Source organism: Vombatus ursinus, unplaced genomic scaffold (genome assembly GCF_900497805.2).
Source record: "Vombatus ursinus unplaced genomic scaffold, bare-nosed wombat genome assembly UNPS02001287.1, whole genome shotgun sequence".
NCBI lineage: Eukaryota > Metazoa > Chordata > Mammalia > Diprotodontia > Vombatidae > Vombatus > Vombatus ursinus.
The window spans coordinates 18,057,846-18,073,315 of NW_020941065.1; the positions used below are offsets into that span (position 1 = coordinate 18,057,846).

The 15,470-nt window shown below is 43.8% G+C and overlaps 1 protein-coding gene across 5 annotated transcripts in view; it reads left to right on the plus strand.

The window, feature by feature from the left end:
- Window positions 1–15,470, plus strand: part of MTMR3 (myotubularin related protein 3) — a 193,485-nt gene that overhangs the window by 115,254 nt on the left and 62,761 nt on the right. For all 5 annotated transcript variants that reach the window (XR_003569189.1, XM_027863537.1, XM_027863545.1 and 2 more), the window contains exon 3: window positions 10,222–10,305. Coding sequence is in view for 4 of the 5 variants with exons in the window: in XM_027863537.1 (XP_027719338.1) it covers window positions 10,303–10,305 (3 nt within the window). In the remaining variant the exon portion in view is untranslated. The remainder of the gene's footprint in view (window positions 1–10,221; window positions 10,306–15,470) is intronic.

The following is a 15,470-nucleotide window of genomic DNA, read 5'->3' on the forward strand; positions in this document are numbered from 1 at the left end:
GTGAGTATTTTGTGTCTGAGGCTGGATTTGAACTCAGGTCCTCCTGAATCCAGGGCCAGTGCTCTATCCACTGCGCCACCTAGCTGCCCCTCTTTTCCATTTTTTTATGATCTCTTTGGGATACAGACCTAGAAGTGGTATTGCAAGGTATGATAACAGTTTTGTAGCCCTTTGGGCATAGTTACAAATTGTTCTTCAGAATGGTTGGATCACTTCAAACTCCACCAACTATGCATTAGTGTTCCATTTTCCCCACATCTTCCTGCTTTGTCATGTTAGCCAATCTGATAGGTATGAGGTGGTACCTCAGAATTGTTTTGATTTGCATTTCTCTAATCAGTAGTGATTTAGAGCATTTTTTTCATCACTATAGGTAGCTTTAATTTCTTCTTCTGAAAACTGTCTGTTCGGGGAATGACTTGGATTTTTATAAATTTGACTCAGTTCTCTATGTATTTTAGAAATGTAGCCTTTATCAGAGACACTGGCTATAAAAATTGTTTCCCAGGTTTCTGCTTCCCTTCTAATCTTGGTTGCATTGGCTTTGTTTGTGCAAAAACTTTTCAATTTAACGTAATCAAAATAATCCATTTTGCATTTCATTATGTTCTCTGTCTCTTGTTTTGTCATAAATTCTTTAGGGAAGGATTTCTTGAGAGGATTATTAAAAATTATAGTGAAATTCTCGTGTGTGTGTGTGTGTCTGTGTGTGTGTGTGTGTGTGTGTGTCTGTGTGTGTGTGTCTGTGTCTGCACGCATCTGGAGGATGATTGGTGGCAGGTCTTCTCAAGCCTAGGCTGTATGTGAAAATTCCCTTATGGTCACTCCCAGTCTGGTGATTCCATGAGATTTTGGGTCCTCTAACTCTGTTGTTTGACCCACAGACCAAATTTCGTATTTCCCCATACATTTGTAATGCTTATGGTTGCCATTTGTTTATTGCTTTCTAATTTACAAATTGTTTTATATACATTATCCCTTGCATTCTCATGTTTGCCTTGGGAATTGAGCCATGGTGGGATTAGTGTCCTTGGAGTGGTTAAGGGGCTCACTTGAGTTCTCCTAGGGTGGAGAGATGCTGTGCGGAGGCTGCTATACCCAGCCCAGAGCCCCTTCTCCCACACAGCTTGACCTGGAATGTTGAGCAAGTTGCTTTGCTGGGTGCAGATGATGATGCTTACAGAACAAAGACTTTCTGCAAGATGCAGCTTGATAGAAATATATTACCACTCCCCCCCGGGCAGCTTTTGCCTCACTAGGTATCTGTTTCCCAGAAGCCTGTACAACCCAGTTGTTGGAATCAGACAAGCATTTCTTTAGCTAGGAAGAAAGACTACGTTAGAGAAGACAGCTTGTGAGGTGTTTGTTTTTTTCAGTAAAGTGCCTAGAAAAGAATTACTCTTGCAGAGGCCAGTTTGCCAGAGTGTATCAGGATCGTGTCTGAGATTGGCCACACCGTTCATGGGTCTTTGAAGGATTTGGACAATAAGAACAGTATCTTCACCGGCTCTCGCCAAGAAGCCTGTCATCCTCTTAGCTCCAGCAACCTCAGCAACTCTTGTTCATTTTTATAATTTCATTTTCTGCAGGTTTTGCTTTTGTTAAAATAAGTTTTTATGGATGTCTTTTGTTTTTTACAGCTGCAGAGTTTATCCCAAGGTCCCTCCCCTTCCTAGAATTCATCAATCCAAATAACAGTATTTTTTGAAGACCGAAAAAGAGAAAGAAGAGTAAAAACTCAGTATAGCTGATCAGTGCATTGAGAAAGCCTGAGAAACATGTTCAGTGTATGACATCTGTAGATCTCCCACCTCCACAAGAGGAAGGTTGGGGGTGTCCTCTCATGTCTTTTCATTTGATTCGTGCATCGGCTTTATAATTTTGGTACTTTCATTTTCTTTTATTTGTTTGCTTTTTATTTTTTGCATTTTGGTGAGGCAGTTGGGATTCAGTGACTTGCCCAGGGTCACACAGCTAGTGTCAAGTGTCTGAAGCCAGATTTGAACTCAGGTCCTCCTGACTCCAAGGCCAGAGCTCTATCTACTGCACCACCTAGCCGCCCCACTACTTTCATTTTTTATTTTTTGTGTGTGGGTTCTTTCCTTTTGCATTGTTGTAGTCACTGTGTAGATTGTTTCCTTGGCCCTGGAGACCTCATTCCATCAGTCCATCCTTCTTTCCTCCATCCTTTCTCTCCTCGGTATTCATCACACATATCATTTCTTACGTCTTAATCATATTCCATTACATTCACATACCATGATTTGTGTAGCCATCCACCAGTCAATGGGTATCGACTTTGTTTCCAGTTCTTCGCTATCACAAAAAGTGTGCTGCTCTCAGCATTTTAGTGTACTGTGTGTGGTGACGTTCTTATCAGTTGTTTCCTTGGGGGTATAAGCCCAGTAATGGAATCTCTAGGTCCAAGGGTATGGATATTTTAGGCACTTTATTTACGTAATTGCAAATTGATTTCCAAAATGGTTTTGCTAGTTCACAGCTTCAACAATGCATCAGTGACCCCATCATCCCACAACCCTTGAAATGTTGACTCTCGCCATTTTGGTCATCTTTGGCTGTTTGTGGGGTGAAACCTCAGAGTTGTTTTGATCTGGACTTTTCTTATTATTAGTGAGTTGGAACATTCTTTCCTGTGGTTGTTAATGGTTTGCAGTTCTTCTTTTGAGAACTGTTTATTCATATCCTTTGACCACTTATTTATTGGGGGAATAGCTGTTAATCTTATATATGTTAATTGTTTGTGTATCTTGGATACCAAACTCTTATCAGGAAATGTGATACAAAGATTGTTTTCCAGTTCAACCACTTTCCTTCTCATCCTAGGTGTATTAATGTTATCTTTGCAGAAACTTTTCAGATTATTTTAATCAAAAGTTATCTCTTAACCTTTTGTAATTACCTCTATTTCTTGTTTGATTGAGAATCTCCTACCCATAGCTGTGAGCACAGCAACTTAAAAAAAAAAAGTTTATCAATGCCGTTTGCTTTTACAGCACAATCTTTTCCTCCATGTACACCATCACTTTTCCCACTGATGTTTGTTCTGCCTCATATTCCTGAATTGTAAGATGAGAGAATTAACTAGATGGTTGTTAAGGGGACTTTTAGGATTAAATGCTTTAATCTTATAAATATGAACGATCTGCTGTTGTCCACCACTTTGAAAAGACATGTCAGTCACTATTGTTAGGGTAAATGCTGCCGGGACCATGTGTGTTTCTTCCCATTTGAATCCAGGTTTTGTCATAATGGCACAGATTCTGTCATATTTTAGGTGACATTCTTTCATTCTCCTTAGCATAGGCAGCATGCATGAATTTTATTTAGAGTTGGCATTAGAATTGTGGCTCATTGACATAGTTTGACTCTCTCCATTATAGGCCATCCTCCTCTCAGCTGTGTCAGAATGATTTTCTTAAAACAGGTCTGAACATGTCACAAGCACACATTCCATAAATTCTCATGGCTCCCAATCATCTCCAGGATGAAATACAAAATGCTGTGCTTGGCCTTCAAAGCCCTACATAATGTAGCCCCCTTCTACGTTTCTAGTCTTCTTATACCTTACTTTCTGACATGTACTCTTTAATTCGGTGACACTGGTCTCCCCTGCTCTCCTCAGCCAACAGGTATTTATTAAGTGTTTTACTATGTGCTGTGACTCAATGCTGGGGATAGAAAGAAAGGCAAAATCAGCTCCTGCCCTCAGTGAGCTCCCAGTCTTAATGCGAAAGACATGCAGATAATCATGTGCAAATAAGCATACACTGGATAAATTGTAAATAATCATTGAAGAGAAGGAACTAACATTAAAGGGGATGGGGTTTCTTGTAGAAGGTGGGAATTTAGCTGAGACTTGAAGGGAGCTGGAGGTGGAGTTGAGGAGGGAGAGCATTCCCAGCTAGGGGACAGCCTAGTGAGGAGAGAGTCAAGAGATGAAATTTGTGATGGGAGAAACATCGGGAGGCCAGTGTCACTAGATGATAGTGGTTTGGCATAGGGAGGAGGTGTGGAGTAAGATGTAAGAAGAATGGAAAAGGGGCAGCTAGATGGCCCAGGAGATAGAGCACTGGCCCTGGAGTCAGGAGGACCTGAGTTCAAATTGGGCCTCAGACACTTACTAGCCGTCTCACTGAACCCCACTTGCTTAAAAAAAAAAAAGACTGGAAGAGTAGAGGGAGGGACCAAGTTATGAAAGGTTTTAATATCTAAAGAGAAGATTTTATATTTGATCCTGGAGGCATTAGGGAACCGCTGGAGTTTATTGAGTATGAGGGAGACACAGTCAGACCTGTGCTTTAGGCACGTCACTTTTATGTCAGAAAGTGGGACGAATTTTAGTGGAGAGGGATATGAGAAAGGGAGACCACACAGCAGGCTGCTGTCAGTAGCCCAGATGTGAGGGAGTGAAAGGGCAGTGGCAGAGGAGATGACAGCTGGTCCAAGGTACGATCTACAAGATTTGATTGATTGGACCTTAGAGAAGGTTCTGAGAGTCAGTGAGTGAGTGAGGACAAGAATGTCACTGAAGCCTGAGAACAGGGGTGACTGGGAGGATGGCGCTACCCCTGAGAGTGAAAGGGAAGTTAGGAAGAAGGGAAGGGCAGAGGAGAAAGAATGACGAGGCCAGTTTGGAGCATGTTGAATTGAAAACCAGTCAGTAAACATTTATTAAGTGACTGCTCTGTACCAGGAACTGTGCCAAGCGCTGGCTCGTGGGGCAGGAGGTCAGGAGAGAGTTTGGTGCTAGATAAACACAGTCTTCTGCATTGACATGATCACCAAACCCATGGGAACCAACAAGGTTACCCAATATATGCTGTAAAGGGAGGAAAGCAGAGAGCCCAGGATAGCCCTGTGGGACATGCAGAGTTAAGTGGGGTGCCCTGGATGAAGATCCAACAAAAGAGACTGAGACAGGGTAGTCCTAGAGGTAGGAGGAGAGTCTTGAAAACCTAGAGAGAAGAGAGTAATCAACAGTGTCAAAGGCTGCAGAGAGCTCAGAAAGGAGGAGGACCATAGAAGGCCAGTAGGTTTGCCGATTAGGAGTGATTGTAAAGAGGATGGATGACATAAAGGTCTCTTTGTAGGTAGCTGTGGAAATCTTAGCCCAAGATTGAAGAGAAGTGAGAGACTGGGGATGGCAGTGGGGCTGTCTGTAGAAGACTCACTCCACCATTTGGTCTTTGTCTTCAGTCCTGTTTGTCTTTCAAGGCCTGGCTCAGATGTCACTTTCTTTAAGACACTCTCCCTTATCTTATGTGCTTATCTTAATACGCCTGTGTGAATTTTGTCTGCTTTATTGCGGACCCCACTAGACTTCTGAAAGCTGGAACTCAGTACGGTTTTTCTTGTGGTACCTAACACAGTCAGTCAATATTTATTAAGCACCTAGTGTGGGCCAGGCACTGTACTAAGTGCTGGGGATACAAAGAAAGGCAAAAGACAGCCCCTGCTCTCAAGCAGCTTATAGTTTAATGGGGGAGACAACTCTGTACAAACTGTGTAAGCAAACTTAACAAACAGCTCTAGGCAGGATAAACTGGAGCTAATCAACTAAGGGAAGGCATGAGCATGAAAGGGGACCAGGAAAGGCTTCTTCTTGCAGAAGGTGGGATTTTAGCTGGGACAGACATGAAGGAAGCCCAGGATTTGGAGAGGGAGAGGGAGAGGGAGAGGGAGAGAATTCTAGGCATGGGGGACAGCCCAAAAAAAATGCTTGGAGTCAGCAGTTGAAGTGATGTGTTTGAGGACCAGCGACAAGGCAAATGTTCCTGGATTGTAGAGTATGTGGGGGAGAATAAAATGTAAAAGATTGCAAAAATAGGAGGAGGCTAATCCAACAGACCATTTTATTATTTTTATTTTTTTATTAATTAATTTATTTTTAGTTTTCAGCATTCACTTCCGCAAGATTTTGAGTTCCAAATTTTCTCTCCATCTTGTCCCTCCCCCCACCCCAAGATGACATGCATTCTGAATACCCTTTTCTCCTAATCTGCCTTCCCTTCTGTCCCCCTCTTCTCTTATCCTCTTCCCCTTCAATTTTCCTGTAGGACAGGATAAATTTCTATACCACATTGCTTGTATATCTTATTTCCCAGTTGCATGTGAAAACAATTTTTAACATTTGTTTTTAAAACTTTGGGTTTCAAATTCTCTCCCTTTTTGCCTCACCACCCACCCTCATTGAGAAGGCAAGCAACTCGATACAGGTTATACATGTGTAGTCATGCAGAACACTTCCATAGTAGCAACAGACTGTTTTGGATGGGATCCTGGTGGCAATATGGAGCCATTGGAGTTGATTGAATAGACACAGGGGATCCTGGTCAGGTAGTGCTCTGCACATACCAGAATATAAAACAATTATCCAGAATTACCTAATTCAGTCTGTTTCGTATATATTGTACATATTTATTGTGAACTTTTTTTTTTTATACTTCTTCCACTTGGGAAGCAGTGTGGTATAGTGGAAAGAATCTGAACTTGAGTCTGGAGTTTGAATCTTGCTTCAGACATTTATTACTTCTGTGATTATAGGAGAGTCATTGACTTTTCCGTTTTGGCATTCTCATCTGTAAAATGGCTGTAATGATACATTTATTACTTCCCTCACATGGTTGTGTAACTAGAGTAGAGTAGTCAGGGCTTTGCCTGCAGAATGGAGGGGAGTGCTTCTTTGTGCTAGGCCAGAGAATGCTGCCCTGGAATCTTGTCGTCTGCTATCCTGTGCCTCCGTGTGGGTTGGTAGGAAGGCAAACCTGAGAGATTGTAGGGAACGGGGGCGGGGGACGGACGAACCTTGGAGAGATGCTTTCAATAATTCATTCTGTATTGTTGTCTTTTTTTTTTTTTTGAGGCAATTGGGGTTAAGTGACTTGCCCAAGGTCACACAGCTAGTACGTGTCAAGTGTTTGGTCTGAGGCCAGAATTGAACTCAGGTCCTCCTGGCTTCAGGGCCAGTGCTCTATCCACTGCGCCACCTAGCTGCCTCTTGTATTGTTATCTTAAAAGAGATTTTATTTTTTGCTAAAAGCCCCATTGACTCAATCTCATCAAATCTCAGCCTTCCACTTAAGAGCAATGTGCACTTTGCCCAGATTAATAATAAATACTTGGTAAGATACCACTACCAGGCCTATACCTCAAAGAGATCAGGAAAAGAGGAAAAAGACCCACATAGAAAAAAAAAATGTGCGTGCGTGTGTGTGTGTGTATTGATAGAAGTTCTTTTTGTGGTGGCAACAAGTTGAAAATTGAGGGGGTGCTCATAAATTGGGCAGTGGCTAAACAAGTTGTGGTCTATGAATGTGATGTAACACTGCTGTACTATAAGAAATAATGAAGGGTATGGTTTCAGAGAAGGCTGGGAAGATTTGTATGAACTGATAGAGAATAAAGTGAGCAGAACCAGGAGATTTGTGCAATAGCAAAAATATTGTTAAGACAAACAGCTTTGAAAGACTTAGGAATTCTTATCAGGGTAATGTTATTGTTCAGTCATGTCTGATCCTTCATGACTCTGTGGACCATACTGTCCGTGAGGTTTTTCTTGGCAAAGATATTGCATTGGTTTGCCATTTTCTTCTCCCGTGAATTAAGGCAAACAGATTAAGTGACTTGACCAGGATCACAAAGCTAGTAAGTATCTAACTAAGGCTAGATTTGAACTTAGGTCTTCCTGACTCCAGGCTCAGCGCTCTATCCACTGTGCCGCGTGGCTGCCTCCTTATAGTAATAGCCAACCACAATTCCAGAGGACTCAAATGAAACATGCTGCTCACCTCTTAAAAGAAGTGATGACTTAGAATACAGATTTGCAGATGTTTTTTTTAATGTGGCAGTGCAAGAATTTGTTTTGCTTATACATTCTTGTGATGGGTTTTGTTTTTCTTGCTTTCTCAGTGGAGGAAGAAGTGGGAGGGAGAGAATCAGAATCTGAAATAAAGTCAGATTTTAATGAAATGAAAAAACTGTCTGAGAATTCCATTTCTTCCTTCCTCCCATAAAATAACACTGAAATCTGAATGAAAACAGCATACACATTGACTCAACAGTCTAAATGGAAAGACAGCACCAAGAACAGAAATCAGCCACTCACTGTAATTTTGACTTTGCTAAAGAGAGATGAGATTACATCTCCCTGCCTCCATCATCGTCATCATCATCATCCTCATCCTCATCATCATCACCATCTCCTGTTTTGGCCTTTCTGATTCTCTTCTTTTTCTGTCCCTATGTTCAGTCAGTCACTAAGATTATTTGCTGGAAATCCCCTTGCTCCCTGTCATTTCATATTTAGAATTTCACAGTAACTTCTTAGCTGGTCTCCTCTTCCCCAGTCTCTGCCAATCAGTCAGTAAACATTTTTTTTTTTTTTTTTTTGCTAGGCAGTGGGGTTAAGTGATTTGCCCCCGGTCACACAGCTAGTAAGTGTTATGTGTCTTGAGGCCAGATCTGAACTCAGGTCCTCGTGAATCCAGGGCCCCGTGCTCTATCCACTGTGCCACCTAGCTGCCCCAGTCAGTAAACATTTATCAAGCACTTCTGTGTGCCAGGCACTGAGCTAAGCACTGGTTATACAAAAAGAGGCAAAAGACAATCCTTGCCCTCAAGGAACTTAAAATTTAATGGAGGAGACAACATGAAAACAAATATATATAAAGCAACCTATATGCAGGACCAATAGGAAATCAGTAACAGAGGGAAGGCCCTGGAATTAAGAGGATCTGGGGAAGACTTCCTCTAGAAGGTAGAATTCTAATTGGTTCTTAAAGGAAGCCAGGAAGATCAGTGGTTGGAAAGGAGGGAGGAGAGTATACCAGACATGGAGGAGAGCCAGTGAAAATTCCCAGAGCCAGTAGATATAGTGTCCTGTTTGTGGGATAGCTTGGAGGTCCGTGCCACTGAAACAGAGAGTACCTGGTGGAGAATAAGGTGTAAGAAGAGTGGAAAGGTAGGAAGGGGCCAGGTTCCAGAAGGCTTTGAATGTCAGAGGATTTTGTGTTTGGTCCATCGGAGTATATTGGGTAGGGGAGTCATTATACCAGAACAGTCCTCTTAAAAGATTCCTTTAACCACACCCATGTTCAGTGTCTTTAGTGACTCCCCATTGCCTCCTAGATTATGTCTGGGAATTCCACCATTGTAGCCTGGTATTCCAAACTTTGCACTCTCTGGCCCTAGTCTACCTTTCCAATCTTATATCTCACCATTATCCTGCACCAATCCTGCATTCTAGGCAGATTGAATTCCTCGTCCCCCTCATCTTCCATAACCCATCCGTGGCTCTTTGCTTTGCCCTGGCCTTGAACGCCTCTAGGTGTTGTCTTCCTTCCTCGCTGCCTGAGCCCTACTCAGCTGTGCTCTGTGAGGTCTGACTCCCTAAGCTAGCAGTGATCATTTTCTCTCTCTCTGTAGATTTATTGGCTGTACCTAAGTATACTTAGCATATACTCTTCAGCAGTATCGTCTGTGTATCTGTCTGTGCCTAAGCGGACTTGAGGACCAGCTTGCAGTGGACTCTGCATGAACACCTGGGAGCTGGCTCTTCTCCTTGACTATGAAAATTCTCCTCAAATACTCTATTTTTTCCACAATTCCTTACACGTAGTGTTGGCTCTACTTGGTGAGATTCGTAATACTTTATAGTTGCTAATATGTAAGAAGAATGTTTCGGCTTGAAAATTGGTTATGACGCTCTTTTTAAATCAAGGACACAATGTTCACCAGATCCGGTTATCTTCTACCTTTAGAGGAGGAATGCATGATGTTTTCCAAAGTCAGCTCATCTTTTATGAGCCACAGGGAATCTTTCTGTGTATGAATAAAACTAATTCGTGTTTATGTCCAGAGCTTTTGCTTTGCCTGTTCTCATTTTTACGGGTATCACTTGGTTTATGAAATGAACCACAAAACAATTGTTTCTGTCTAGGAGAGAATCTCATGTAAGCATAATCAGACCGACGTTAACTCCTCAGTGTAAGCCAAGACACTTACACTGTTTGCTCAGGAATAGGTTAAGACTAGTGGGATTTTTAAAAGTGAATTATTGGGTTTGTGTGTCAGTAGAGTGGGAATTAGCCAAATATAGCTAACCCTTTCCCGGTTGGTTTTGGTTAGCTCACTAAATTCATAGACTTAAAGTAGGTTATTAGCTGAAAAAAACCAGTGACATTTTTTTCCGTTTTTCTCTAGATTTCACTGTGACAGGAAGAAGAACCTTTGCCATCAGCTGAGCTAGGACGAGGATCCTCCTCCTAACCTGGGCTTCCTGTCATGGTAAGCAGGAGTCACCAAGCAAAAATGTTGGACTGAGAAATAGCTTTGTAATTCAGCTGAACTCTGGATTCAAAATTAAGCCTTCTTGTCAAGAAAGTAACCTAATTTTCTTGAACCTAACCTTCATCTGCTTCTGGCCTCTTCTCAGGAGTATAGAATTTAGAGGTAGAAGTAAACTTCCTTCTCCAGAAAGAGTCATTGGCTTTATGATCCGAGGCTGTGTTGTCCAGTGGAAGCCCAGAAGCCTCAAAGCCGCTAGTCTGGTGATGTCACCCAGATTTACCAGGCTCCTTTACCAGCACTGAACCTCTTTCAGCCTCAGTTTCCTCATCTGCACAATGGGGATAATAACCAGCACTTACCTCCCAGGGTTGTTGTGAGGGTCAGAAGAGATAATGTTTGTAAAGCACTTAGAAACCCTCAAGTGTCAGGTAAATACTAGCTGTTTTTATTATTATAGTGATCAAACTAGTCCCTGAAAGAGCCAGGGGAGAACCTTGACGCTTTGTGGTAAGGAAAGCACCGTGTGACTAAGTAAAGCTGTATATGAAATGGTGAGCTTTCTTTTGGTCAATAGATATAGAGAAAGGATTTCTCTTTGGTCTTCATAATCCCTTATCTTCCCCTTTCACACACATGGGCATTCTGTTCTCTCTTGATTGGGGCCTGCCTAAGAGACAGATCCCGCCATGCTTTGCTCCCTTCCCCTCATGTACTCTCAGAGACTGGCACTTCCTGCTCTGCTCCTTCTCCTCTGCCCCCGCTCCCCAGGACAGAAGCCATGGGCCAGCCAGCTCTCCTGCCCCTCCTCCAAAGCCCTGGAACCTTGGCCCTGGCATCCTCTTTCTGTCTCCTGTCTGGCAGCATACAGACTCTTTCAGGGCAAGGACTTTTTTGCCTTCATAGCTGTATTGCCAGTCCATAGTACAGTCATCAGCACACAGATAGCATTTCATAAATGATTTTCCATTCATTCGTTCTGTCTCTTTTGCCCTTCTGCCAACTCTGAAAGCCTCCAGTCCTTACCAGAGAAGTGTATAAATCCCCTTCCATGAAACACCTAGGAACAGGAAGCTGGAGCCCGAGCATTTACCAAGGATCGCCTTCTCTGATTGCCCCACTTCTGGCTCCCGGGCTCCCACATAGTTGCTGGAGCCCAGCTGCTTCATTCTGGTGCACAGAGAGGGAACTGGAGGAACCAGATTCATTTCAAACTTCATTAGGGACATGAGGACAGATGTGTTTTGGATTGTTACTTCATTTAAGTTGGCAGTGCAATAGAGTAGGTACTGAAGGCGAGGAGGAAGGAAGGCATTTGATGACTTCTCCTGGCAGAAGATTATTCCAGTGTATGCGATGAGTTGATACGACAGCTTTGAGTATAGCCTGTGGGAAGTGGGGGAGGGATCCCAGGAGGGGAGAGACTCCCTCTTGGAGGTTAGAGAGGTAACCCATGAGGACTCCTTTGAACTCCTGTGACATTGAGCCATGTGGCTCATTTTCCCTCAGTCTGAATTTTACATGATTGGTTTTTGGGCTTTTTTCCATGAAACCCCCCTCCCCCGCAGGGCTGCCATGTTGTTTAGCTCTTTCCTCAGCAGAGGCGAGGACAGCGTAGCGCAGCCTTAGTGAGCCTGGCCCACTTGCCACTCAGAGTGAAGCATTTTGTAAAGAGCAGAGGGCTCTGAGAGGTCACCTGAGTACTTGTTTTTGGAAGTGAGTCTGCCACAGTGCACAGAGCGTGGGACCTGGAACCAGGAAGACCCGGGCCCAAATCTGACCTCAGACACTTGCTGCCTGAGTGTCATTAGGCAACTGACTTCACTCGGAGTGCCTCCGTTTTCTCAGCTGTAAAACGGGAATGATAACACATCACCTCTCTTCCAGGGTGGTTATAAGGACCCAGTGAGATCATATTTGTAAAGCTCTTTGCAACCCTTAAAGTGCTATAAAAATGCAGCTGGTATTCTTAGGTAGATACTGTGAACTAGAAGGCAGAAGCTCTTTGCTCCCAGTCACCCAGCTAGCCTGAATCAGAGAGCTCGGCGCTCAGTCCCTCCAGACATCCCTCATTCCCATGCAGCCACCTCCCTGCTCTACTGCGCTGCTGGTATTCTGTCCAAAACTTGCAGGTGGGAGCATCTCCCCTGACACTTCCCAGATCATAATTAAACCTCCTGGTTTTGTAGTGCTTTATTGTTCCGTGCAGTGCTCACAATCCCTCCTTGATATTAGTGCTATTCTCATTTCACAGATGAGAAGACTGAGTTTTTGAGAGGTTAATTAAGGGACTTGCCGATGATGACATACCTGTTAAGTTTCAGAGCTGGAAAACTTGAATCCAGGCCTCTGAATCCCAAGCCTGATGCTCTTCCCTCAGTTTACCAGCTGTCTCGTACTTTGTGTAATCGAGGTGGTCTGAGGAGGAGACCACCAATGATAAAGCACCAAGAAGTCACCTTCTACCTGGGCCTCCTCTCTCTATCACTAACTAGCTATGAGACCTTGGCAAAATCATTTACCTTCCTCTTAATGATCTACAAGATTTCCTTTTAGCTCTCACATGCTATGATTCTCTGATATCAGTACAATGATGAGGTTGATAGTAAGTGGCCATCTCTGTGTAAGGCTCAGTAGAGACCACTTGTCTTGGGGTGCAAGTCCAGTGTGCACCAGCGGTCTCACAACGGGTCGTGGTTAAGAGTGCAGAGCTTGCATGGGGAAAGACCTGGGCCTCCACGCCACTTCCAGAGCAACTCTAGTGTCCTCAGATGTGAAGTGGGCTTACTGATGCCCTCAGCATCTCACAAGGTCATTGAGAGATTCTAGTGAGTTAAGGTATGGAAAGCATTCTTTTTTTTTTTTTAATCCTATTTTATTTTTTCCCAGTTACATGTAAAAACAATTTTTAACATTCTTTTTTAAAAATTTGAATTCCAAATTCTCTCCCTCTCCCTTCTCTGAGATGGCAAACAGTTTGACATAGGTTGTACATGTGCAATCGTGCAAAACGCGTTTTAGGGAAAGGCTTCTATAGATGCCAGCTGTTCCTCTGATTTGTATGATGTAGTGGGGATTTATGTGGAAATCCCTGCTCTGTCCTTCCCTCACAGGTTGTCAGTGGGATCCACATGCTGGAAGTTAGCTGGAACATCTTTAATTTGCTCTTTGAGTGAGATGGGTTTGACTTTTTTTAACCCCCCGGCACCTCTTCCACCATTTTCTTTGTTTTCCAACATGCTAGACAAAAATACTTTCATTGCATTTTTAATACAAGGTAACTTTTTTCCTAATGTTTTACATGGTCTTTGGGGGAAAAAGTTATTTCCTTAAAGGTAGGATGAAGATGGAGATAACTGGAATTGGCTTGGAAGAGTATTTCCAACATAAAATCAGCCCGAGCATGTATTAAGCCTCTTCTGTGTTCTAGATGGTGAAAGCACACAACTGTCTAGGTGCCTGGCAGCTCTAGAGAGGAGCTCTAGAGAGGATCTGGAAGCCAACTCCTTCGTTTTAGGCATGAGAAGGTCGAGGCTCTGGGAGCAGAGCCCACTTGCCCCAGGTGCCACAGCAGCAATGGAGACGAGTAGGGATGGGAGCCAGCCCCTTTCCCTCTAAACTCTCCCAAAGAGGCTCCAGGGCCTCTGACCGCTGTTGCTTCCTCGTCTAAGCTGAAGTCATCGCACACCTGTTGATTGCCCTATGCATAAGGTGGCAGGGCCGAGCAGGAGACTCCCTGAGCTCAGAGAGGAGAAGGAGAACAGGAGAGCTACTGGCTGGTGAGTGTAGGAGAACTCTGGTCTGGGATCTCACCTGCCCATCCACATGTCATGGCTTGGCACCTTGGGAGAAACTGGCTGTCTTCTCTCTTCCAGGTCTCTATGACCTGGAGCTTTCTCCTTCTGAACCTTCCCGTTTGGCACACACCAGTGTGAGGATCCTGCAAGGGCCCTGTCATCACGTGGGCCAGCAGCTAATCCTTTCCCTCTTTGTCCACCCACGTTACTCATTACATCTTTCCTCATCCTGTTTCTGTGTGTTCAAGGAGCAATAAGTCAGTAAATAAGAAACATTTATTGAGCACCTACTATGTGCCCGGCACTGTGCTAAGCACTGAGGATCCAAAAAAAGGCAAAGACAGCCCCAGCCCTCAAGGAACTCCCAGTCTATAGTACCTTTATCAAATTAAAAATAAAAACTGATCTCAGAGGAACCCATCTTCTCCTAATGAAGGCAAGCGGAGGCTCCTACACAGTTGCTCAGGCTTGTCAGTGGCCACTGACACCCTGTTCTTTTCCCTCCACTCGTTGTCCTTCCTCTTATGTTAGGATATCATCCCGCTCACAGTCACTTCTTGGGTTACAGCCACTGGGCTTGGTCATCACGGGGGCACTGACAGTGCCACTTAGGGTGTGTGAGTAAATGGCCTCTTTAATTTTTAGCCTCCTGCCTCATTTCTGCTCTTGGCCATTTAAAGGTTGGTATTTCTGGCCGTGTGCACAGAGACAGTGAGGTCAGGGCATCCCTTGGGAGGAAGCAATGTAGAACCGCTCTCCTAAGGTGGCAGGAGGCAGCTTGGGGTAGTACAGAGAGCCCCTGGGCTGCTGCCAAGCCATTGCATGCCATGGGCAAACCTTTTCCCCTCCAGGGACCAAACAGGATCCAACAAGATCTTCTTGAATGTGTCTTCTAGCTATGAGGTGCGATCAGGCAGTGAGGCACTGAGGGGAGCAGTTCCCCGCTTTTAACGACCTGCTCTAGGTATGGGTGAGCACTTGCCTCTCCTGTCATTTCACAGCCCTTCTTCTCTAGCTGTGAGTAGGAGTCCCAAGAAAAGGCTCAGAATTCAGCTGAGTTCAACCGGCATTTTTCCTCCATGTCCTTAGGAATTTCCTTTTGGAGAGTTTTGAAAAGAATAAAAAAAATCACCTTTATTTTTAAAGAAAGACAGTGTTCTAACCGAAAAGCACACCGTTCTTGAGTTTTATACATGGGTTTTTTAAAATACAGCAACAACCACAATAATCAGTTTATTTAGCACTTGTGTTTGATGATGCCACGCATCTCCTGAAAACCAGGAGCCATCTTTCTAAGATCAGCATTCTCCTGGTGCTGCTGAATGGCACCAAGGCTTGGGACCCGACCATCTCTGAAGCAGTGAAAAT